This window comes from Spermophilus citellus, assembly GCF_964194105.1.
Source record: "Spermophilus citellus genome assembly, chromosome: 3".
Classification (NCBI taxonomy): domain Eukaryota; kingdom Metazoa; phylum Chordata; class Mammalia; order Rodentia; family Sciuridae; genus Spermophilus; species Spermophilus citellus.
Genome location: NC_138184.1, coordinates 139722442 through 139748715, shown reverse-complemented (window position 1 = coordinate 139748715; position 26274 = coordinate 139722442). Strand labels below are relative to the sequence as shown.

The following is a 26274-nucleotide window of genomic DNA, read 5'->3' as shown; positions in this document are numbered from 1 at the left end:
GGCTGGGGAATGTGGCTCAAACGGTAGTGAGCTCGCCTGGCATGTGCAGGGTGCTGGGTTTGATCCTCAACACCACATAAAAAATAAAAATAAAGATATTGTGTCCACCTAAAAACTAAAAAATAAATATTAAAAAAAACCCATAGATTTTAAAAACTAAATAAATAAAATGAACCACATGTTTATATGTGGAGCTGAGTAGAGTCTGATCAAAGTCTAGAGCAGCAAAGGAGATATGCAGAGGTATTAAACTTTTTCATGCCATTCTACTCACCCATCCGACTTCTGAAGGCCCAAAAGAGTCAGTGTTTTCAGCAAAAACAGTCTCAAGTCCCTGAACCAACCTAGGTAACTCTTACCATTGTAACCCACAGGACAGAGGTGATATCCACAGCAAAGCTAGTAGAAGACTAATAATATATTGCCAAGCTGTGTGACCTCCAAAGTTAACAATTTTCAAGTCAACTAAGAGAAAGTGAAGCTAGAAGGTTTATTTAGATTTTGTTTCCTCAGTAACATTAGGTGGGCATCTAGTTCAGAGGAAGCTGATTAGAGTTGAGGATCCTTTTTTCTTTTCTGGGGGTGAATTTTGACCTGCCTAAAGCTAACTATAGTAATTCTGTTCCCCTTCCAGATTGGTTGGTAAAGGGTATGTGATACAATTTTAGCCAGTGGCACATGAGAGTAGGTCTGGTGGGAAGTTTCCAGGGAAAGGTTGTCCTTGCTCCTACTGAATGACACTTGGAGGATAAAAGATCCCCTTGTGTTTCAGGATGATGCTATTTACACATATTAGCTGTATCTGGGGCAGCCATGTTGCAATCATGAGGCAGTAGCCAACCTCCTGGTAGAGGAACAGAGACCCCTCCGCCCTTGTGGAGGTTATATAGACAATTGATTAATGAGTTCTGGACCTGCTGCCAATCCAGACTTCCTATTTTGAGAGATGGTATTTTTCTTTATTGTTTAAGACATTTTGAGTTGGATTTCTAATACTTATAGATAAATATGACTCCTAATACATAATGCTGTGCAGATCATCTACATCCCCCAATTGATACTCTCAGAAACCTTATGGGGGGATTCCACCTCTTGGGTCCCCTTCTTCCTCCAGGAGAAGTCTTTTCTGCTGTCCTTGAATAAACTTCTAATTTCTACTCTGAAAAAAAAAAAAAAAGAAACCTTATGGGGCAGAGTAGACAAGATTATGTCTTGTTTTATAACAGCAGGAGATTGAGGTTCAGAGAATAAGGAGGAGCATCAACCTAATAACCAAGATAATCTGTCTTCTGGTCCAGGGTTTTTCATCATATCTCAAGGTGAATTCAGGTGTGTAGTCAATACTGGGAGTGGGAGAATATCTAAGAAACCCTTGGGGAGGGAACAAGACGCGGAGCTCTTGGAAACAAAGTTCCCTGACTTCCCAGTGGCCTCAGTTCAGCTCCGATGGCTGGTTGAGGATATTTTTCTTAACACTGATGATTTCTTTTCTTTTTTTCCCCAGTGCTGGGGACTGAACTGAGCTTCACCCATGCTAGGCAAGTGCTCTGCTGCTGGGCGGTGACCCAAGCCCAATGCTGGTCATTTCTTTAGCCCTGCTTAGTGAGTGCCAAGCTAAAGTTAACAGCTTGCATCTTTCAGCCTCCAGGATTTACTGCTCTCAGAGGAACTTCCAATTCATAAAACCTCCTTTATTCCAGGATCAATAAAAAGTAGATTTTTTTTTTCCTTTGGTGTACTGTCTCCACCAGATTGTTTGATTTTATTGTTAACATTTGGCTGAGATGTTCTGATGAGGTTATAGACAAAACCCTAGTCTTCTGACTTTAATTCATTTCAATCTGTTTTCAGATCCCCCTTCCCTTCCTTCAAGCTGCTCTGCACCCCTAAACTGGCCTCTGACCTTTCAGATATTCCTTTTTTAAAATTTGTTTTTAGTTGTTGATAGACATCTATTATTTATTTATTTTTATGTGGTGCTGAGGATCAAACCCAGTGCCTCACACATGCCAGATAAGCACTCTACCACTGAGCAACAACCCGAGCCCTAGACATTCTTTTCTAAAATATATTTTAATTTTATTATTATTTGGTACTAGAGATTGAACCGAGGGGCATTTAACCAATGAGCCACATCTCCAGCCCTTTTTAATTTTTATTTTGAGACAGGGTCTTAGTAAGTTGCTTTGGGCCTTGCTAAGTTTCTGAGCTGGCCTGGTACTTGCCATCCTCCTGTCTAAGCCTCCTGAGTTGCTGGAATAAAGGTATGTACCACTACCTACACCTTGCTTATTTTTAAAAATTGGTGCTGATGATTTTTTTTTCTTTTTCTTTTTTTGGTAGTATTAGGAATTGAACCTGAGAGGTGCTTTACTATTTCTATTTCTAGATTTTTGGTTTTGTACTGGAGATTGAACCCAGGAGCACTTTACCAATGAGTTGCATCCCCAGCCCTTTTTGCTTTTTAAATTTTGAGAGAAGGTGTTGCTAAATTGCAGAGGGTCTCGCTAAGCTGTTGAGATAGGTCTCGAATTTGAGATTCTCCTGCCTCAACCTCCCAAGTTGCTGGGATTACACATCTGGCTGGTAATTTAGTGTTCCAAAATTTTAATCAATTATAAGCCAATTCTAAGCACAGGATGCGTTTAATGAATTTCTTGTGGCAGCTGGGTCTCTATTATGAAGTCCTACCTACATGGTTACATACATGTGGATCTGTGGTTTGTCTGTAGTTTTATCAATCTACACTGCATCCATTAATGACTTTGTGCACATTAAGCAACTTAAAACTTTCACCCGGACAACTATCAGGATGAAACATGATTAGCATGTTTAGCGAGGCATGTCTAGCAAAATATGCCTCCCCCTTTCTCTAAATATTAAAAAAAAAAATGCCGAAGGATGGCTTAGCTCAATGTAGATTCTACCCTTGTAACTAATTTTAAAACAAAACAAAACAACCAAGTTTCCCGCTTTCCGCGAGGCAGTAAGGGAAAACTGGATCCGTGGCCACGTAGGAGCTTCTCGTGGCCCTAAATAAGTCTCTAGGGAGGGGCGGAGATCAGCGGTTGGGCCTGAGGAATAAACTCTCCCAATCTCGGACCTCAGCCCCTTGCGGAAGAATTCGCCGGGTTCGGGATGCAGATTGGGCCCCTCTCCAGTTGCCACCCCCTCTTCCCGGCCGGCCAACTCCTAAGCCCCGCGGAGCTGCGCGCCCGCCCCCGGCGCGCGGCTCCTCCCCTCGCGGCTGGGGCCGGGGGGCGGGCAACCAGAGAGGGGGTGGTAGCTGCCGCCCGGACGGGACCCGAAGGCTTTTCCACGTTTGCAAACGCCGCTGCGCGCCTAGACTCGACCCGCGCCTCCTGAGCTCCACTCTGCACCTCCTCTCTCTCCTGTCTTCGCTGCCCGGATGGCGTTCAGGGTCCGGGGCTCGCGACCCCTGCCGCCGCCGCTGCTGCTGCTGCTGCTCTGGGTGACCGGACAGGCGGCGCCCGTGGCCGGCTTGGGCCTGGGCTCCGACGCGGAGCTGCAGATCGAGCGGCGCTTCGTGCCCGACGAGTGTCCGCGCACCGTGCGCAGCGGTGACTTCGTGCGCTACCACTATGTGGGGACGTTCCCCGACGGCCAGAAGTTCGACTCCAGGTATCGCGCACGCCCTTTGCGCCCGCTGTCCCCTCTCCGGACAGGCCTTTCCCTCCCGACGGACCTCCCCCAGCCCCGCCCCGGGATCCCGCGCTCCTCCTAGCCCCTCCTTCCTCGGTGCTCCCGGATCCTAATCTCACGGTGGCGGGGGTGCGCCTCCCCGCCTTTGTACGCGCCCCAGGCCGCCTCTCTCCCAGCTACTGGAATCCTGGATAAGATCTTGCCCAGCTGAGCTGAGACAGATTCCGCTTCCTTCTGGTCCCAGCGCTTTGACGCTAGCATTTACACACGTGTATAAATGACCGCACTAGGAGACCCCCAAGAGTAGATGTCGATGAACGCCTGCCGCCTTCCTTGACTGCCCCTTGGCGACCAGTCTCTTGAGTATCTAATCAGAAATGCCTCTCACAGATTGACGATGACGTTGAAGCTGAGATAATCGCAGTTCCTAACATTTATTGAACTGTTACATGATAGGCGTTTTTTTTTTCTTTTTTCTTTTTTTGTGCTGGGAATTGAACCCTGGGCACTTTACCTCTGAGATCCTCAGCCCTTTTTATTTTTTATTTTGAGATAGAGTCTTCCTAAGTTGCTAAGGGTCTTGCTAAATTGCTGAGGCTGGCCTCAAATTTGGGATCCTCCTGCCTCAACCTTCCAAATTTCTGGGATTACAGGCATACACCACTACACCCAGCTGTAGGCATAGTTCTAAGCTCTTTCTATGTATGTGTGTACAGAATTAAATGAGTGTGTATGTATGTATACACACAGCACTCATTTAATCAATAAATTCATTACACACACACACATTCATTTATTTCTTATAACAATCCTGTGAACATTTTACCAGTGAGGTAACTGAGGCCACCGAGGCCGAGGCTAAGAAACTTGTGTAGATGGTGGAGTCAGATTGGAATCCCTGAAATTCAAGTGCAGACTGTGCATGTAACCTTCACTGCTTTCCCTTTCCTGGTTGACAAACATTTCTCTGAGGTGGGAGGCCGTCCACAGCAGTCCTTGCCCCTGGGGCCTTGTACTGGCCTAGTGATTTCTTCTTTCAAGTCTGTCCCAAAATCACATTCATTAGGACTCCCCAGTTTCTCTCCATTATAGCTTTGGGGTAAACAGGCCTCCTGTAGCAGGCTACTGTTCACTAAAGGCTTTTGTTATAAACCCTAGTCTGTGCCAGCAGTTCTCATAATGAATCATGGGACTAGGCCGAGAACTGTTTGTTGAGCTGCTGCTATATGCCTGAGGCTGTGCTGAGCTTACTCACTAATTGAAAACTTGCTGTCTCTCTTGCCATATTTAAAGGCAACGAATGAATATACAGAAGTTATTTAGCACACGTACTATCTGGTACATGCGGGAGTGCTTTGAAATTGTCATTCCTTGTTTCAGTTGCTGTTCTAAAACAAAAGAAGCTTTATTGAGTTACAGTTCCCATATCATACAGTTCACCCATTTAGAGTGTAATGGCAGTTGCAGTGGTGCATACCTGTAATCCCAGGGACTCTGAGGCTGAGGCAGGAGGATCATGAGTTTGAGGCCAACCTCAGCAACTTAGTGAGACCCTGTCTCAAAAAATAAAAAGGACTGGGGATTTAGCTTAGTGGTAAAGCACCCCGGGGTTCAATTCTCAGTACCCACCCCTGCAAAAGGAACATATTTGTGATGGTTTAGTATAGCCACAGAATTATGCAAACATTTCAACTATCTAATTCCAGAACATTCCCATCACTCTGAAAAAGAAATGCTGGACCCATTAGCAGGCACTTCCTACCTTTCATCCACCTTCCCTCTAGCCCCTGGCAACCACTGATGTACTTTATGTCTCCATAGATTTACCCATTCTGGACATTTCATATAAGTTGAGGTGTACAATTTGTGGTGATTTGTATCTGTTTTTTTTTTTTTTTTTTTTTTAGCATGATGACCAGATGACATCCATATTATCATGTATCAGTACCTCATTCCATTTCATGGCTGTGTATATATTCTGTTGAATGGATATACCACATTTTGTTTATTCATTCATTAGTTGATGGACATTTGACTTGTTTATACATTTTGGCCATTTTGAATGATGAGGTTATGAATGTTCACATATGAGATTTTGTATGGACATGTGTTTTCATTTCTTTTGGATATATATACCCAGGAGTGGAACTGCTGGATCATATGGTATGTGTGTTGAATTTCATGAAGAACTGCTAAATTTTTCCATAATGACTGCTATTTTATATTCCTTGTTCCTAGTTCTTGACATTATCACCAACACTTGTAATTCTCTCTCTTTTTTTAAATTTTTAATTGGACACAATACCTCAATACCTTTATTTTATTATTTATTTTTATGTGATGCTGCACATTGTACCCAGGGCCTTACATGTGCTATGCAAGCACTCTACCGCAGAGTCACAACCCCAGCCCCTCTTTTTTTTTTTTTTTTTCAGAAGTAGGAATTAAACCCAGAGCCTCACTGTAGTGCCACTGCTAGGCAAGTGCTCCACCACTGAGCTACATCTCTGACCCCTTTTTGAAATTTTACTTTTGAGATAGGGTCACTGAGTTGTGTGAACTTGTGGTCCTCCTGCCTCAGACTCCTGATTATCCGGAATTTTTCTTCTTTGTTATAGTCATCCTGGTGGGCATGTAGTATCTCATTGTGGTTTTGATCCACATTTCCCTAATGCTGACTAAAGCTGAGCATCTTTTCATGTCTTCATTGGCTGTTTGCATGTCTTCATTCATTTGTTCATTAGAAAATAGGGAAGAATTTCTTGCTTGAGCTGATTGATAGACATTGATAATTTGCTAAGTAAAACTGGCTTCGAATTTTGGAAGGCTGGAAATGTGGCTCAGTGTTGGAGTGCTTGCTTAGCAATGCATGAGGGCCTAGGCTCTACCCCCTAGAACCACAAAATAATGATAATAACAACTCACCCCTAGAACAAGTTGTTCTACCCTCTGGGGATGGCAGCTACTGTGAGGCAGCACAGGACAGCAGAAAAAAAAACCACATTGAAGCTACATCCAGTCATCATACGTTTTATCCAGTGTCTACCTCAAGACCAACTAGTCCTAGTGCAGCACATCCCCACCCACCCTGACCCTGGCACTTATAGCCTAGGCAATTGCCACATGATGTGGTAAGTACAGTAAAAATAGTATCATATCCTGCCTCACAGAGTTTATACATAGTTCTTACCATGTGCCTTCATATACATTAATTTATTTAATCTCTTTAATCTTAAAAGAATTCATTTAGCCTCGTAAGACAGTGAAGAAGATACCTCATTACAGACAAAGAAAGTGAAGCTAAGAAAGTTCAGATGACTTATTCAATCAAGATACCTAACTACTAGGTGGTCAAGTTTGTGGCCATAATCTGTGGTCTACCCATAATTATGGTGGAAGAAGGCAAGAAGCTGTGAAAATACACAGGAGGCTTAATTATATGTTGTGTGTATAAATGGGGATAGTGGTCAGGATGGAGTCCTGGGATTGTAGCATTAAGACCTAAGCATAGCTGGGCATGGAGGTGCTTGCCTGTAATCCCAGCAATTTGGGAGACTGAGACAGGAGGATCTGCAAGTTTAAGGCCAGCCTCAGCAATTTAGCAAGGCCCTAAGCAACTCAGTAAGACCCTGTCACAAAATATAACATAAAAAGGACTGGGGATGTAGCTCAGTGGTAAAGTTGTTAAATGCTCAGTACCTAAAATAAATAAATAAATAACCTAAACATAACTAAAATTATGGAGGCACTGAGGGGTGTGGGCTGGGGTAGGGGTGAGAGCATGGCAAATAGAGGTGAAAGCGTGGAGGTTGGCTCACTGGGTTGGAATTAGTGAGAACTGGTCAGTATGGTCTGGGATTGGAGTAGGAGTCAGGTAGTGAAAACAGGAACAAAGGGAGAGATAATAGGAGGCTAGAGAGAAAGGTTGAGCTAGCCTCTTTTTAAAAAAAATGACTATTGGGGCTGGGATGTGGCTCAATTGATAGCGCGCTCGCCTTGCATGCGTGCAGCCCGGGTTCGATCCTCAGCACCACATACAAACAAAGATGTTGTGTCCGCCGAAAAACTAAAATAAATAAATAAATACTTAAAAAAAAAAAAAAAAAAGACTATATGTTTATTTTGGGACACGGGATTGAACCCAGGGATGCTTTACCACTGATTTGCATCCCTAGTCCTTTTAATTTTTTGAGACAAGGTCTCACTGCTTCACTTAGGACCTTGATAATTTGCTAGGTAAAACTGGCTTCGAACTTGAGATTCTCCTGCCTCAGCCTCCGAATCTCTGTGATTACAGGCGTGCACTACCACACCTGGCAAAAATGATTATATTTTAAAATTTGCAGTTGACATGTAAGAAGTCTTCATATTTATGGGGTACAGTGTGATTGTGATGGGCCAGCATTTGAGAGCTCTTGCTGCCTGGTTGTAGAGTTTGGACTTTGTCTAAGGATAGTGGAAAGCCATTGAAGACTTAGTGACTTTGATATTCCTTTACCAAGTTTTTGGGGAGAGGGGAAACCTTAGAGTTTGGGGCTTTGGCTTCTGATTTGGAAGTTTTGTCCAGAAGAAAATATCTGCTTTCATTCTAAGCAGAGTCAGCTTATGGGCATTTATAGTTGCCAGGAGGCCCACACCTTCAGCTCTCGCCACTGGCTTGGACATGGTTTGGTTTTATTTCATAGTGTCCATGGGCTTGTTAATGTGCTCCTGTGGCCATTGCTGCAGACTCATCTGGATGGCAGCGTTTACCTGCAGGTTTCCATGAAGGCTTCTTGTCAAGTCATTCCTGATTCAGCTTTTTAAAAATTTTATTTTATTTTTAATTTTTTGTGGTACTGTGGTACTGTGACCAGCATGGATATTAATTCAGAAACCTGTGAGGGGCAATTGGGGATTAGAAAAGACAAACAGACACACATAGAGAGAAAGCTGAGACCCTGTGGGACATCAATTCCTGATAAAGAATGAATGCCCCAGAGCTACTAGCTCAGAATGTTTATTTTATAGGTTTTAACATCAAAAGGGTTTTTCTGAGGTTTCTTCAAAGAAAGCAGGCTAAAAGATGAAGTTCTGGGCAGCCAATTATAATTATCTGATAGTGGCCATGCACAGAATCTTCTTTGAGTAGGGAGTCACCATAGCAACTGGGCAGTCTTAACCTGTAGCCTTTGCACAGGAAGTTCCCAGCCCAGGCACGTTCCTGCCGCAGGACAATCAAAGACCATGATTCACATCACCACTCCCAACACTGGGGATTTAATTCAGGGTTTCACGTGTGGCTAAACTAGTGCTCTACCACTGAGCTACATCCCTTTAAAAACAATTTTTTAAGGGCCTGGGTTGTGGCTCAGTGGCAGAGCATGTGCCTGGTACTCAGTGTGAGGCACTGAATTTGATTCTTAGCACCACATATAAATAAATAAAAAATAAAGTTACATTAACAACTAAAAAATATTAAAAAAAACCCACAATTTTTTTGAGACATGATCTCCTTATATTTTAAAAGATAGGGACTTCTCAGGCTGGTTTAGAACTTGAGATCCTCCTGCGTCAGCCTCTCAGGTATCTGAGATTACAGGTGTATACTACCTCACCCAGCTTTGATTAAGTTTTTAGGAGTTTCATGACATTCCTAGAAATAGAGTAAGGAGAATGATCAATCTGTGCACCATGATTTCCTTTTGGGGACCAAAGTTTAATGTATTCCTGTTATCCTTATGCCGGTAAAATGAGTGTCTCAGGCTGGTGTTGTAGCTCAGTGGTAGAGCACATGCTTTGCATGTGTGAGGCACTGGGTTTGATCCTCAGTACCACATAAAAATAAATAAATAAAATAAAAAATATTGTGTCCATCTACAACTGAAAAAAAAAAAATGAGTGTCTCATTGGTTCATTCACAGCCTCCAGATCTGCCTGCAGACCCATAAGGTCCAGGCATTCAGTAAATATTATTGTGGTATTCAGTAAATCCCACATGCCTTTGTGAGTATGTAGAGTCTAGATGCTCTAGCACCATGGAATTCAAACTGTGCATGCATAAGGTTTACCTGGAGAGCTTGGTGTACAGAGTTTCTGATTAGAGCTCTGGGAGGGGACCCAAAAATTTGCATTTCTGGCAAGTTCCCAGCTGATGCTGCTGGTCTGAGGACCATATTTTGAGGACCATATTTTGGGGACCAAGGCTTTAAAAGAATCATGGACTCATTAACAGGGGTCAACTTTATTTTGTACATTCACTCATCCATTTATTCATTCAACAAATATTTATTGAGCGCCTGCTCTTCCAAGTGCTTGGGATGTAGCAGTTAATAAAACAGAAATCCTGCACTCCGGAGCTCACCGTCTAGCGGAGAACAGTTATACCGTTAAGCTATATAGTAAAGTAGAAGTCTGTGAGGTCTATGGAGAAAGATAAAGCAGTGGGTTTTGGGATGGAGGATGATGTAATAAGTCCAGAAAGGTGTGATGACATTGGTCCTCTGGCCAGTAACTGACCTCTGAATTCTCATCTGGGTGCTCTTTTGGCTCACACAAGTCACCTGCCTGAGAAGAGTGCCATGTGAGTTTGAGACATGGATATCTCTTCCAAAGAGAAGGGGATTTCTTTGTGCTGAAGGAAGTCAAAGAGAGGCTTTGGGGAGGGACTGGTGCTGAAGCCTGTGATTCAGCTTGGGTGGGACTTCATTCCTTGAAACGGGGGTGGGGGGATGTTTAAGAGAGTAATGGTAGCAGAATACAACAGTTACTAATAGGGCATTATGTAAAATTGTGGATGTGTAACCGACGTGATTCTGCAACCTGCATTTGGGGTAAAATTGGGAGTTCATAACCCACTTCAATCTAATGTATGAAATATGATATGTCAAGAGCTTTGTAATGTTGTGAACAACCAATAAAAAAAAAAAAAAAAGAGAGTAATGGGATGGGCCAAATCCTGCGTATGAGCAGCAAAAGGCCCTGATATTTGGGCCAAGAGGCAGGGAACCCAGGACTGAAAGGTATATGAAAACCAGAGAAGGCTCTGCTGGCCCTGCATGTTTATGACTGGGATCTCTTAAAGGCTTTTCCTCAGAGGAGTAAACAGATTGATCCAAGAGATCCTCAGTGGATTGTGAGTAGGAACCCTAGAGATCAGCTCCTTAGGGCTTCATTTTACACACTCATTCATTGAGCTTCTAATGTTGGAATGTGACACAGAATAAAAACAGATAAAAATCTACCCTCAAGTTGGGATGGGGGAAGCACACAAACCCACTCCAGCTGACTTAAGCAGAAGGGAGAGGGAATTAGTTGGAAGGATCTCCATTTCCTCATGAGAATCCAGAGTCATGAACGGAGGTGACTTTCTGTGTCTCTGCTAGGGCTTACAGAGGGGCTCCCTCTTCCCTAAGGGGAGAGCTCCAGCTTGCTTTCCACGCTGCACACAGAACCTCTTGGATCCAGTGCCACTCCAGCTGACTGCCTCAATTCTTGATTCTCAAGAGAGACTACGGGCCTGTTCTTTGTCCACTCTGGGTATTTAGTCATGTGGTTCTAAGATGGTGCCTATTCCCCTGTCCCTGCCTTCAGCAATACTGTTGCATGAAGAAGAACTGGTGGACTAGGCAGCACCTGGGATAGTGTCAGGGCAGCCTGGAGGGGGTATGTGGGGACTGAGCCACTGATCAGGTCAGAAAGTGTTAAGAGTGTGAACCTGCACAACAGCTCTTCCCTGAAAATAAGGTGATGCTAGAGAAGTTTCTGGTGGGGGCTAGGGATATAGATCAGTACTAGGGTGCCTGCCTCGCATGCATGAGGCCCTGGGTTTGGTCCCCAGTACCACTAAATATAAATAGGAGCTTCTGGTGAGGGTTAGTCCTGGGACCTAAGCTGACTTGCGGGGAGAGAGCCTAACCTCTAGGATAATTCTTCTAGGGTCTCCTGAGGCCATTGGCAGGCAGGCCCAGCACCCCATGAAAACTTATTGGCAGTACTTTTAATTTTCACTTGTAGAGCATTGCAGACAACTGCACATTCATATTAATGGTTTAATTTGGATGTCTTACTGGGCTGAACACTTGTGTAAAATAGAATAATCTATAGGAATCTGACATTTTGATTTGAGCAGTTGCATTAATACAAAAATCCACGACGGTAATGTTTTTAGTTTGCTTTGCAGAGTTTTCCTTTTAGTGGTATTTTAATGTGCCAAAGACCATCCAAGCCAGCTATTCACATTTCATGGTCTGATCCTCCATGGAGATATGAATGGATGTGTTGTGTTCTCTCTCTTTTTGCTCCTCTCTGTTTCTTCTCTCCTCCCTCCCTTCTCCCTCCCCTCTCTTCTTTCATTGCAGCCTTCTCTCATTTTTCCATCTGGGTAGCAGACAGGTAGTTTGCCAGTTCATTAACTGGTGTCTTTTCCCCTTGCCAGGTCTCATTATTTGCTGGTGGAGGTGGTTGTTTGAGGGAAATACCTGGGTAAAGGGCCTGGGAAGCCCAGAGTCACCATTGGGAATACGTAGTGTGAAGAGAGAGGAGGGAGGCAGAAAGATCAGACCTTGTTTCCCTCATTTCAAGTCTGCAGTTGAGTCCAGTCTTGACAGTAGATCTCTGCCAAGGGAGGGTATGAGTCATCATCTCACCTGGAGGTGAATTTCAGTTCTCCTCTGATGTGGCAGTGGCAGGACCATCATCTTCATATCAAGTAGGTCCCCTGTGAATCAGTCATCTGAGTTTGCCCAGATGAGACTGGACCAACTTTAAGGTACCCAAAAGCTGGCTCTCTGTCCAGTGCTTGCTCTTTATTACTGTATTTCCTTCCTGTTATACTTTCTCCAAATATGGAAGTCTTTTTATTTGTTTGAGATGGGACTGGTCTGTTTCCCAGGCTAGTCTTGAACTTCTAGGTTCAAGCAACCCTCCTGCCTCAGCCTCCCAAGTGCTGGGACTACAGATGTACACCACCATTCCTGACTTAGCATCCTTTTTATTATTCATTTATTTATTTGTTCTTTTTTTTGGGGGGGTGTATCAGGAACTGAACACAGGGGTGCTTAACAACAGAGTCACATCCCCAGCCCTTTTTATTTTTTTATTTTGAGGCAGGGCTTTCCTAGGTTGCTTGCAGCCTTGCTAAGTTGCTGAGGCTGGCTTTGAACTTGTGATCCTCCTACCTCAGCCTCTGGAGTGCTGGGATTACAGGCATGAGCCACCACTCCCAGCTTAGCAGTCTTTTTTAAGTATTCAAAATACTGTTTTGAATTTTTCATTATCCAAATGGAATCTGAAACTGACATTTACAACAAGCTGATTTTTCCTCTCCTAGCTGAACTGGGCTTCAGTTCTCCTAATGGAACCAAAAGGCAATTTCCTGTTCCTTCTGTGATGCCCATATTTCCTTTGTCTCTGGATCTGAGATCAAAATACCAGGAATGAATAGAACAAGTGTATGCCAATTTTTGCAAAAATCTATGAGTTAATTTAGCTGGGCAAGGTGGTATATTCCTATAAACTAGTTATTTGGGAGACTGAGGCAGGAGGATCATAAGTTTGAGGCCAGCCTGAGCAATTTAGGGAGTCCCTATCTGAAAGTAAAAAATAAAAAGAGCTGGAGATATAGCTCGGTGGTAGAATGAGTGCCCTTGGTTTCAATCCCCACTTACTGCAAAAAAAAAAAAAAAAAAAAAGTTAGTTTTAAACAGTAATGTAGGTGGGGATGTGGTCAATGGTAGAGATTGTGGAGGCTCTGGGGTTTGTCACCAGTACCTAAACAAATAAATAAATAGTAATATATATACACATAGAGTTTTAAAAATCAGATAATACTATAAAACTTAAAATTATAGTTGCCAGCTACTGAGAGTAGGAAAAGGGCTCAAGTGTGTGTGTGGCTGTTCTGAATGCACACTGTGACCCAGTGCCTCTTTCTGTACTCTGGCTTCCTTCCCTAGCCTCTTCAGGCCCCCAGGATGCACTGTGGCCACATTTCCTGGATCTGTGCCTTCCCTTCTAGATCCATTCTGATCCTCTGTTTGTTTTCTTTTCTTTTCTTTCTTTCTTTCTTTTTTTTTTTTTTTGGTACTAGGGATTGAACCCAGGGGCCCTCACCATTGAGCAACATCCCCAGCCCTTTTTATTTTTTATTTTGCAATAGAGTCTTACTAAGTTGCTTAGGGCCTTGCTAAGTTACTGAGGCTGGCTTTGAGCTTACGATCCTGCCTCAGCCTCCCAAGGCACCAAGATTACAGACATGTGCCACCACACCTGGCTTCCATTTGCTTTCCATCATCCAAAATTTTGTTACCATTCCTGGACTGCTATGGCCTCCTTTCCAGTTATTTAAGTCTTTTTCAGGGAGGAATGGGCTTTGGAGGCTTTAGGGAGTGAATGTGCTCACATTGCCATTTGTTTTTTTAGAGTATTTTCTCACTGCAGATTTAAATGTACCTTCAGAGGTAGAGTCACATTATCTGTGTTTTAAGAATAGAGCCAACAGTGTAGTTACTTATTTAAAATAACATGGCACATGATAATGTGCTTCTGTGTAGGCAGTTTAATGAGTGAATATGATAGGTTTTACACAGTGTCTCCTGCCTTAGGGTCCTTGGGTGGGTAATTTGAAGAACATCTTTGGAGGGTGCTGCAGACCCATCACCCCACTGGGACGGGGCAGGTAGCAGTGTCTGGGGGCAGTGATAGAGGAGCTGGAGCAGTGAATGAGCTGGGGACAAACCAGTGGAGAGGAAAGCAGGTTGCTATTCACTGGGTGACCACTATTGGTCTCTCTAGGCCCACACCTGTTCCACCCACTGTTTACTCTGTGAGGCTCACCTGTGTGGACCACATAGTATGTGTTAGGTCATTGATCTCCCCCTTGATGTCATACTTTGCTTGTGTTCAGCCAGGGGAGCATTAACAGATCAGGGAAAGAAGAGTGAAGAAGAGGTATTTATTTTTTTTTATAGGGTCACCATGGGCTATGACCCTAAACCAAAGGTCCCAGCTCCTCTAGGTAGTTCCTAGCTCCCTAGCTCTTTGGGGCCTTTAGGTCCAGGTGTGACAGTAGCACCCCCTATCCAGCCGTAGAAGTACTGCACTGCCCTTGTGATTTACCATATCCTGTGCACACCTACGCACACAGCCCCTTTATTATTATTATCATTGTTATTGTAAAAAAATTAAATATACCATCTTGGCCATTTTTAGTGTACTTGAAAGTAGTGTGGACTATTTGTACATTGTTGTGCATCAGATCTCTGGAACTTTTGAATATTGAAAAACTCTAGACCCACTGAGCAATTCCTTCCCACTGCCCTCTACCCTGGTAACCACATTCTTTCTGTTTCAATGACTTTAACTACTTTATATGCCTCATATACTTCATTGAATCACATGGTGTTTGTCTTTTTTAAATATATTTTAGTTGCTGGTGAAATTTTAATTTATTTATTTATATATAGTGCTGAGAATCGAACCCAGCACCTCACACATGCCAGGCAAATGTTCTACCACTGAGCCACAACCTCAGCTCATGGTGTTTGTCTTTTAGTTCCTTTAATGTCCTTAGGGTTCATCCATAATTGTTGCACATGATGGGATTTCCTTCCTTTTTAAGGCTGAATAAGAGTCTATTGTGTTTATATGCCACATATTCTTTATTCATTTATCAATTTATGGACATTTAGGATGCTTTTATCTCTTGGCTATTGCTGCAGTTAACATATGTGTGCAATGAATGTGTGTGTGCAGACATATTTCTCAAAGGTTCTGTTTTCAGTTCTTTTGTATGTGTACCAAGAAGTAGGATTGCTGGATGAGATGGTACTTCTCTTTAGTGGGGAAGGTGAATCTAGGGATGCTATACCACTGAACCACATCTCCTGCCCTTTTTAATTTTGAGACAGATCTCACTAAGTTGCTGAGGCTGGCCTCAGCTTCCAGAGTTGCTGGGACTACAGATGTGCACCACCATGCCTGGCTGGTTTGCTCATTTTTTAACTGGGCTGTAGTTGCTGTTGAATTGTAGGAGTTCTTTAGGTGTTCTAGATATTAACCCTTATATGGTTGCAAATATTTCCTGCAATTCTGTAGATTATCCTTTCACTCTGTTGATTTTTTTCCTTTATTGCTCAGAAGTTTTAAAGTTTGACATAGTCTCATTTGTCTGTTTTTGCCTTTGTTACTTATGGTGTCATATCCAGGAAATCTTGTGAAATCCAATGTCATAAAGCTCTTTTCCCATATTTCCCTTTGGGAGTTTTATCATGTCAGGTCCTATGTTTATGTCTTGAACCCATTTTGAGTTGTAATGGTGTGAGGCAAGGATCTACCTTTTTCCTTTTCCTTTTTTTAATATTTGTTTTTTAGTGGTAGTTGGACACAATACCTTTATTTTATTCATTTATTTTTATGTGGTGCTGAGGATTGAACCTAGGACCTCGCACATGCGAGGCAAGCGCTCTACCACTGAGCCACAACCCCAGCCAGTTTTTTCTTTTGCATGTGGATATTTGTGTTTTCCAGCTCCATTTATTGAGGAGACCATTCTTTCCTCATCATGCCATCTTTAAAACATTTTTTTGGTAGTTATAGATGGACAGAATGCCTTTATTTGTTTATTTTTATGTGGTGCTAAAGATTGAACCCAGTGCTAGGCAAGCTGTCTGCCATTGAGCTTCAGTGCTAGGCAAGCTCTCTGCCACTGAGTTTCAGTTCCAACCCCCAGCATGCACTCTTGATGCCTTTGCAAAGACCATCTGCCCATATACATAAAAGTTTATTTTTAAGCTATTCCATTCCATTGGTTTATAAGTCTTTCTGCTATTTCTATACTGTTTAGATTATTATAGCTTTATAATGTTTCCAAATCAGAAGTAGGAGTATAGCTTTATTCTTTCTCAGGATTCTATTGAATACATGGTGTCTTTAGAGATTTTATATGAATTTTAGGATTTTTTTCCCCTGCAGAAAATGCCATTGGGATTTTGGTAGGAATTGCATTGAATTTGTAGATTGCTTTGGGTAGTAAGGACATTTGAACAACATTAACCCTTCCATCCCATGAATGGAGAATGTTTTTTCACTTATTTTTGTTCTTTTTTTTGAAAAAAATTACATTTTACTTGTGTCATTTTTAATTTCTTTCAGCAGTGTTTCTTTCATTGTGTAAGGCTTTTGGCTCCGTGTTTTAAGTTTATCCCTAAATAAACTTTTTGATGCTATTATAAATAGTATTGTTTTCTTAATTTCTGTTTCAGTTTATTCACTGTCAGCACAGAAACACAACTGATTTGGTGTATTTGATTTTGTATCCTGCAATTTATGGCAAATGTGTTTTATTCCAACAGTTTCTCTTTGGAATTTTGGATTTTCTGCACATAAAATACTTCTATTGGGGCTGGGGCTGTGGGCTCAGTGGTAGAGCGCTCACCTAGTGCGTGCAAGGCCCTGGGTTCGATCTTCAGCACCACATAAAATAAATAAATAAAAACAAAGGTATTGTGTCAAATGACAACTAAAAAATAAATAAATATTAAAAGATACTACTATTTTACTTTTTCCTCTCCACTTTGAATGGCTGGTATTTCTTTTTCTTGCTTAATTGCTCTAACTAGGAGTTCTAGGACTACTTGGATAGATGTAGTGAAGGTGGGCATCATTTCCTTATTCCTGATCGTAGGGGAAAAAATTTCAGTTTTTCGCCATTGAGTCTGATGTCAGCTGTGCACAGCCTCTTTATTAAACTTTCCTGGAACTCCTAGTTTGGGTGTGTCATCTGTTTCCCGCAGGACCCTGACTGGGACATCTGTAAAAGGTGTAAATGAGCTAGACACTGGGACAAGCTGTGTAAGTGCTTATTCCAGAGTTTGCAGAAATACTTTTCATGACCAGTTTTGGCCTTGATACTACATGTGACTTTATGCCAATTGCACTGATCAGCATAAATTTGCTAACGACTTTATTTTTCCAGATGGTCAGAGTTTTAAGCCATAGATAACACTGGTCTTGTGCTGTTAGTTACTTGCATGTGTGAATGTGTACTTTTTTTTTTCCCAGAAAGGTATTTATTTATTTATTTATTTAAATTTTGGTACCAGGGATTGAACCCAGAGGTGCCTAACCACTGAGTTACATCCCTAGCCCTTTTAATTAATTTTTTAAAAAAATTTTGAAACAGGGTCTTGCTAAGTTGCTTAGGGCCTTACTAAGTTACTGAAGCTAACCTTGGACTCACAATCCTTCTGCCTCAGCCTCCCAAACTGCTGGGATTACAGGTGTGTGCCACCATTCCTGGCTAGAAAGATTTTTTTTTTTTTTTTTTTTTTTTTTTTTTTTGCTGTTCACAGTGCTTAGGCATTCATTAAGTTAATTCTGTGGGGCATCAACAGTTTCTATACAACATATGGGAAGGCCCTGTGCCAGGAGCATAAGAGTTGATAGTCCTGAGTTCTAGCTTTTTTTTTTTTCCTCACTTGGCTAACTTTAGGATCTTGGGGAGGTTTTTAACTTCCAGTGAGCCTGACATACACCCACCTGAAAGTGTTGTGTGGGGATTAAATGAGGATATGTGAAGAGCCTAGTTTGCTGCTGGGCCTGACACATAATAAATACTTTGTAAATTGTAGTTATTATTAAAAACTTGCATTAAGTTTGGGAAAACAGGTATTTTTAAACTAGCTTCCTGTCTATGCATAGTTGCTGTTTGCACATGTTCTGAACTTTGGGAGACTTTGAAGCTTGTCTTTTGGGTGCATCATTATAAACCTGCTAGTTCTATGATTGCTCTGTGGCATGGTGAAGTGCAAGCCAAGTACAGCTCAAGAGCTGGCATTCCAGGGGGAGGGTGTTGGTTCCGGAGCTGGAGGGTGGAGGTGTAAAGCTGACTTGGGCACAAAACTGACCATGTGCTTTTGTCCTCTGGCTTGGCCTGAACTTGAATTCCTGCTCTCTATTCCCTGACCTTGAAGAAAGGAAGACTATTAAAATAGGCCGTAAAACTGGGAGGAGATGGAGGTGTGGAGAGGCAGATCTGACGGAATTGCCCTGCCTCCGGTGGTGAGATGGACTTCACTGCTTGTCCAAGCTGTTCATTAGGGGAAAATGAAGCAAAAGTGGAACAAATTTACAAAAGGAATGGTGGCAGGTACCAGGGATTGAAGTACCTGAAGTCAATCTGAACAGCTCTTAACATTTTACTAAACAAGAGATTATATGATTTGTGTGTGTGTGTGTGTGTGTGGTTCTGGGGATCAAACCCACACTTGCATGCATGCTAGGCTAGTTCTGAGCTACACCCCAACTCATACTTCTTTTTTTTGTTTGTTTTAGTTGTAGATGGACACATACCTTTATTTATTTGTATGTGTCCATATTTATTTATTTATTATTATTATTATTATTTTTTTTATGTGGTGCTAAGGATCAAACCCAGTGCCTCATGTGTGCTAGGCAAGTGCTCTACCACTGAGCCACAACCCCAGCTCATGTACTTATTTTGTATATCCCTTAAGCATCTAGCAGTCTCCTAACAGGCAGACCCTTGTTGGTTGCTAAATTTGACACTGAAAAAAATGAGGGCAAGAATCACAGGCTTTGGGACAGGACTTCCCTGTGTTTCTCCTTTGCTAGCAAAGCAGTAAACCTTCTTTTTCTTTTTTCTCAAAAAAAAAAAAAAAAACCAAAAATGAGTGCATAAGTCACAATCATGATTTCATTATTTATTTTCTGACATAAGGCCATCAGCTGTCAGTCTTCAAACATATATCTGAGTTATTTCAAGACTTCCTCAAACTATCTATTACCTGTGATAATTATAGTAAGACTGGCATAACGCTTAAGTTTTTGGAGCACTTTTCACATTGTTATGCAGATCCTGGGATGGCTATTATTATTACTTTCATTTTATAGTAGAGGAATTGAAGTTCAGAGAGCTTAAGTATACTTTTTAAAAAATTTGTTTTTTAGTTGTTGATGGACTTTTATTTATTTATTTATTTATACACGGTGCTGAAAATTGAACCCACTGCCTCACACATGGTAGGCAAGTGCTGTATCACTGAGCTACAACCACAACCCTTAAGTAAGCTTTATGGTATACCAGACAGCCTCTTCGTTTAGTCTTACTTGGATGATTTGGTTTTGTGTGTGTGTGTGTGTGTGTGTGTGTGTGCATGTTCTAATTTGGGCCTTTAATCTCTATTATGCTGCTTTTAGATACCAGTCACATAGAAAATGGAATAAATTTGCTGGACATCGTGATACACACCTTAATCCTAATGATTTGGGAGGCTGAGGCAGGAAGATCACGGATTGAAAGGCAACCTCAGCAACGTAGCAAGGCCCCAAGCAATGTATTGAGACCCTGTTGCACAGTAAAATATAAAAAGGTCTGGGGATGTTGCTCAGTGGTTAAGCTCCCCAGGTTCAATTCCTGGTACCCCCACCCCCCCAAAAAAAGATATAAACTCTTATTTTTGTGTATGGAAGAACAGGTAGCTATTTTACAAATCACAGTTAACATTCTTTTTTTTTTTCCCTAGAGAGTTAACTAAATTTGCAGACAGTATTCCAGGTAATCTGAAAACCCCAACCGTACAGATGCTGTCCAGTGAAAACATTTGCTGTATCAGCATCTACTTGGCGGGCTTTTTCTTGGTTATTACCTTCAAGGAAATTTTGACAGTTTGTTTTCCTTTCAAGGAAGAACTATTTATGGTTTTTTTCTCCTGCCTTCTGAATCTTCAGCTATGACAGAGGCTCCACTTTCAACGTGTTCGTGGGAAAAGGACAGCTGATTGCAGGGATGGACCAGGCTCTGGTTGGCATGTGTGTAAATGAGAGGCGTTTCGTGACGATCCCCCCAAAACTTGCCTATGGAAGTGAAGGAGTCTGTAAGTTTCCCTTCTATATTTATAAACATATCTGCAGACAGCCAGAACATTTGCAGGCTGTTCAGTCAAGCAGACCAGAGAATCTTAGATGTTTTGGCCAGGGAAACATGAAAAGCTGTGAATACACACACAATTAAGATTTCCCTCTTAGGTTTATCTCTTGAGATGTGAAAAAAGACGTAATTGACACAGGTGTATTGAATAATACCTTTGTGTGTATGTGTGTGTGTGTGTGTGTGTGTGTGTGTGTGTTTGTGGTGCTGGGGATTGAAACTAGAGCCTTGTTCATGCAAGGAAAGCATTCTACCAACTGAGGTAGAGCCCCAGCCCTTGAATGATACCCTTGGTGAGAGGAAAATCTTGTTTTTTTCCTCTTAATTTCATTTGAAGGAAAGATGGAAGAAGAATGGGTTGTTTTGGAATTATACACCAGTGACCTTCCATTCACTTTGGCGGTGCCCTGGGTATTTGTTTGATTATCTCAAAAGGTTGCAGTTTCTCATTGCGAACTCTTTATTCTAGCTGGTGTGATCCCCCCAAACTCAGTGCTTCATTTTGATGTACTTCTGATGGATATTTGGAATTCTGAAGACGAAGTTCAGATTCACACTTATTTCAAGCCTCCAAGTTGCTCTCGGACCATCCAGGTGTCTGATTTTGTAAGGTACCACTACAACGGAACATTCTTGGACGGGACACTGTTCGATTCGAGGTAAGTCCCACCATTTATGGCAGTGTCCGTGGAAATGCCCCTGAGTTCCTCTGTCTTGTTTGTTTTCTGTGTCAGTGAAGAAACCGGAAAGGGGGTCCTTCCCAACTTTAACTAGTACCAAACTCCTCTATGTAAGACTTTTGCTTCGTGTTTCATGCTCTATGGCTCTATGGTGCTCTATTGCACCACGTCAAAATTTAATAGATTTGAGGAAACTCTAAAAACAATCATTGCATATCTGGTTTAACAGTGTTTGGAGATCTCATTAGCAAGTGAAGGGGCCATAGATGTCATGTTTTAGTTCATTTTTTATAGTTTTCCCATGGAAAGAAAGGGAAAGATGACCATGCCTGCATCTATGGGGAGAAATGGGGCTAAGCTGAACAGGGTACCCTTTAGGGTTTCCTCTCAGTGCTGTGTGTTTGATTAGGGGAACAGCTTTCTCTTTCATCAGTCACTGTGGACTGCTTGTGGACTTCTGCTTTGTGTTTTGGAGCAAAGATCCATAAATGCCTGCCTATGTGCTCATTGTCTAGCTGAGATTTGGGTAACAAAAACTCTCCTGAGGGATGAGTTGGAAACACAGAGTATGGAACTTTTCCCCTTTCTCTTTGGATTTCAGTCACAATCGCATGAAAACCTATGATACATATGTGGGAATTGGCTGGCTGATTCCTGGAATGGATAAAGGGCTGCTGGGCATGTGTGTGGGGGAAAAGCGCATCATCACCATACCTCCTTTCCTGGCCTACGGGGAAGATGGAGATGGTAAGTTCTTTTTCTCATCATCTTTATTTTTATTGCAGTGAGTAATTCAGATGTGACCACATGAAACCAACAAAAGACCTTTTGGTCTACACTAATAGTGTTCAATATGGTAGTCACTAGCTGCAGGTGGCAAGTTACAATTAAATGAATGAATTAAAACTAAACTCCATTTCAGATACTCAAGAGTTTTAGGTTATTTATTTTTTCTGTCCCACCTGTCCACCTGTGATGATTTTTTTTTTTTTTTTTTTTTTTTTTTTGGTACCAAGGATTGAACTCAGGGGCACTGAACCACTGAGCTACATCCCCAGCCCTATTTTGTATTTTATTTGGAGACAATAAATATTACAATAAATAAACATCACACAGGCTCTGAAGTCAGCCACACACTGCAGGCCACAGAGCTCTTCTCTGAACTCATCGTCCAATGCCATCGCTGCCTCCCCCACCCCACCTGACACCCACTGCTGAAAGCAGGCACCTCCAACTTGGGCCACCTTCATCATATCTTCAGTGGGGTCAGCTCCCAGTTTGGAACTCCAGCTGCCAGGTACCCAGTTGGTTAGCACCTTGCTTTTGCTTAGGCTGGTTTTGAACTTGCGATTCTTCTGCCTATGCCTCCCGAGCTGCTGGGATTACAGGCGTGTGCCACTACATCTGGCTTATCTGTGATGATATTTGATCTAGACAGTCTGGAGGTTGTAGATATAAAGATCTAAATTTAGCCATATATCAAAATTGCCAGTCTGTCATTATGATTAAACAAGCCTAAAATTCAAATATGAGTAACTAAGAAATCCTCTTTATCAGCCAATATTCTGTTTTCCCTCACAGTAAAACTACAAACAGGGTAGTGATTCTAATTAATATATTTTCTAAATAATTTTTGTCCCTGTGGAATGAATATCATAGATTAAACCATCAGAGGTGCAAACCAGGAAATTTTGGCAACTCAGCCCCATTAGCCTGCTTTTAACAGATTTTATCATCCTCTGAGAGGAAGGAGACACGAAGGGTGGGCTCTGCCAAAGGTCAAGTTGATATGTGAAACCAAGTGCTTTGCATATATATATTAGAGATCCTGTCTCTAAATAAAATGCAAAACAACTGTAATGCAAAATAGGGCTGTAATATATATAATATACTCTTCAGATGTCCCAGTTGCTTAATGAGACCCTCAAGTTGAAGGAGCCCAGGCATGGCATGCCATATGGGTCACGTGCTCTGGTCACCTCCTTTAAATGGTATAACATGGGGAGATACAAGATGGTGGGCCAGAGGGAGGTAGCATTCTATGTCGCTCTGTGACCTGGGACTCAAGCCATGAGAATACTGCTCTGCCAGCTGTATTCCTGCTCCTGCACAGGAATCACATCACCGTGCCCGTTCAGGGCTCCAGGCTTCAGTGTCAGAGTAGGTCTCCCTACGCAGGACTACCAGGTACCTCATCAAGACCATCAGTAGCACCCACACAGAACTTTCGGCCACCCACCCAAGCAGAAATCACAGACACTGCTCCCACACAGGACACCCAGCAGCTTCCCACAGGAACTCTGGCCACCACTCCTATGTGGACCCCCAGCTACCACTGTGGGGCTCCTCCAGTTGCCACCATCTTGGGACTCTGCAGCAGCAGCGATAGTTCCCTATGAGCAGTAGCCTGCCTGCACCCGGGAACTTCACACAGGCTCTGAAGTCAGCCACACACTGCAGGCCACAGAGCTCTTCTCTGAACTCATCGTCCAATGCCATCGCTGCCTCTCCCACCCCACCTGACACTCACTGCTGAAAGCAGGCACCTCCAACTTGGGCCACCTTCATCATATCTTCAGTGGGGTCAGCTCCCAGTTTGGAACTCCAGCTGCCAGGTACCCAGTTTCTAACTACCTCCTCTCCCCAGCAGCCGTTACCCTGGCACAGTGACACTCTGGTTACCTTCACCATGCTGAGGTCAGAGATTCCAGCTAACAAAAGATGACCCCACCTATTGAAGGAGAAGGGAATCAGGAAAGATACTGATCTCCAACCAAAACCATTCCTGTTTCTTCCTTCAATATTTGTTTTCTTCTCCTTCTCTATTCTCTTGTTCTCAAATCCCCAAAATATGTGAAACCAAGTACTTTGCATGAATTAGGATTTTGAGGACTGGGATATCTGAATAGTATATTACAGTTGTATTGTATACTCTTTTTCCCCCCTTTTTCCCACCAATTTCTACTATTATAACATTTTTTTGGTTTTCTTAATATATATGTGTGTTTGTTTTATGTACTCTATTGTCTTCCCACTTACTTGTCTACCCCAAATTACTTCCTCTCCCTTCTCCTGCTACTAATCTTCCTCTTTAGATTTCTACCTTCAACCTCCTCAGCATACCATCCTACTCCTCACCCCTGATTCTTTGTTCACCATCATAAACAGTAAAACCTTTTACAAACCTACTGAATATATTGTAGATAATAATTGAATTCACCATTTCTGTGCATTGTGACTAAACTGTAAATGTCATAATAGCAAACATTTGTTTTTAGGGTGTATATTATTTATATTGGGATCTGTTAACATTGTTCTTCACCTCAAAGAAAAGGTATTAGATCCCTCCAGGGGCACTATAAGCTTATAGGGTAAAACGGTAATGCCTCGGATCCACAGAGCTAGAAGGGAAGACACACAGGCAATATGAAAAGACAAGGGAAGAAAGTGCCCCAAACAAATCAAGGTATCACATTATCAGAATCCATGGCTAGCACAGCAGAAGAAATGACAGAGAAGGAGTTCAGGATGAACATAATTAAAATGTTCTGCGAATTAAAGGATGATATAAGAGAGCAAATACAGGCAGCAAAAGATCATTTTGACAAAGAGCTACATAAACAAACACAGGAAGCAAGATTACTTCAGTAGGGAGATGAAGGTTCCAAAAAACAAAACAAAACAAAACCCAGAAATCATTGAAATGAAAGAAACAATAAACCAAATTAAAAGTTCAATTGAAAACATCACCAACAGATTAGACCACTTGGAAGATAAGACCTCAGACAATGAAGACAAAATATATAATCTTAAAAAGAGTTATTGGGAAGAGGAAGGCATAGAGTTCCAAACCAAAGGAATGAGCAATCTATTCAATGAAAAAATATCAGAAAAATTTCCAAACATGAAGAATAAATTGGAAAACCAAATTCAGGAGGCTTACAGGATGCCAAATGTACAAAGATCACAACAGATCCACAAAAAAGGCACATTATAATGAAAATGCCTAACATACAGAATAAGGAGAGAATATTAAAAGCCAAGAGAGAAAGGAATCAGATTATATACAGGGGGAAACCAATTAGATTATGCACAGATTTTTCAACCCAGAAGAACCTTAAACAACATATATCAAGCTCTGAAAGAAAATGGATGCCAACCAAGAATCTTATATTCAGCAAAATTAAGCTTTAGATTTGATGATGAAATAAAAACCTTCCATGATAAACGTAAGTTAAAAGAATTTATATCTTAAAATCCTGCACTACAGATCACCCTCGGCAAAATATTCCATGAAGAGGAATTGCAAAACAATATGAAAATCAGCAGGGGCTGGGGTTGTGGCTCAACGGTAGAGCACTTGCCTAGCTTGTGTGAGGCTCTGGGTTCGATCCTCAGCACCACGTAAAAATAAACAAAGATTAAACAACAACAACAAAAAAAGAAAATCAGCAAAGGGAGGAATTACACTAAAGGAAAAACTAATCAGGAGAAACCAAGTCAAGTTAAATATCAAAAACCAGAAATGGCTGGGAATACAAATCATATCTCAATAATAACCCTGAATGTTAATGGCCTAAATTCACCAATCAAAAGACATAGATTGGCAGATTGGATTTTAAAAAAGCCCCAACAATCTGCTGCCTCCAAGAGACTCATCTCATAGGAAAAGACGTCCACATACTGAAGGTGAAAGGTTGGGAAAAATCATACCACTCACATGGACTATAGAAGCAAGCAGGGATTTTCATCCTCATATCAAATAAAGTAGACTTCAAGCCAGAGTTAATCAAAAGGGATAAAGAAGGCTATTTCATACTGCTCAAGGGAACCATTCATCAATAAGATTTAACAATAATAACTTTATATGCCCCAAACAAAGGAGTATCTACATTCATCAAACAAACTCTTCTCAAATTCAAGGGTCAAATAGACCACAACACAATCATTCTGGGTGACTTTAACACACCTCTTTCACCTCTAGATAAATTTTCCAAACAAAAG

At 41.8% G+C, this 26274-nt stretch overlaps 1 protein-coding gene across 1 annotated transcript in view; it reads left to right on the top strand.

Moving 5' to 3' along the window:
• The first annotated feature begins 3265 nt into the window (after positions 1–3265).
• Positions 3266–26274, top strand: part of FKBP9 (FKBP prolyl isomerase 9) — a 48891-nt gene continuing 25882 nt past the window's right edge. Inside the window, exons 1-4 of the mRNA XM_081284054.1 lie at positions 3266–3642; positions 20392–20537; positions 21060–21249; positions 21872–22017. Coding sequence (XP_081140180.1) covers positions 3410–3642; positions 20392–20537; positions 21060–21249; positions 21872–22017 — 715 coding nt within the window. The 5' untranslated portion in view covers positions 3266–3409. The remainder of the gene's footprint in view (positions 3643–20391; positions 20538–21059; positions 21250–21871; positions 22018–26274) is intronic.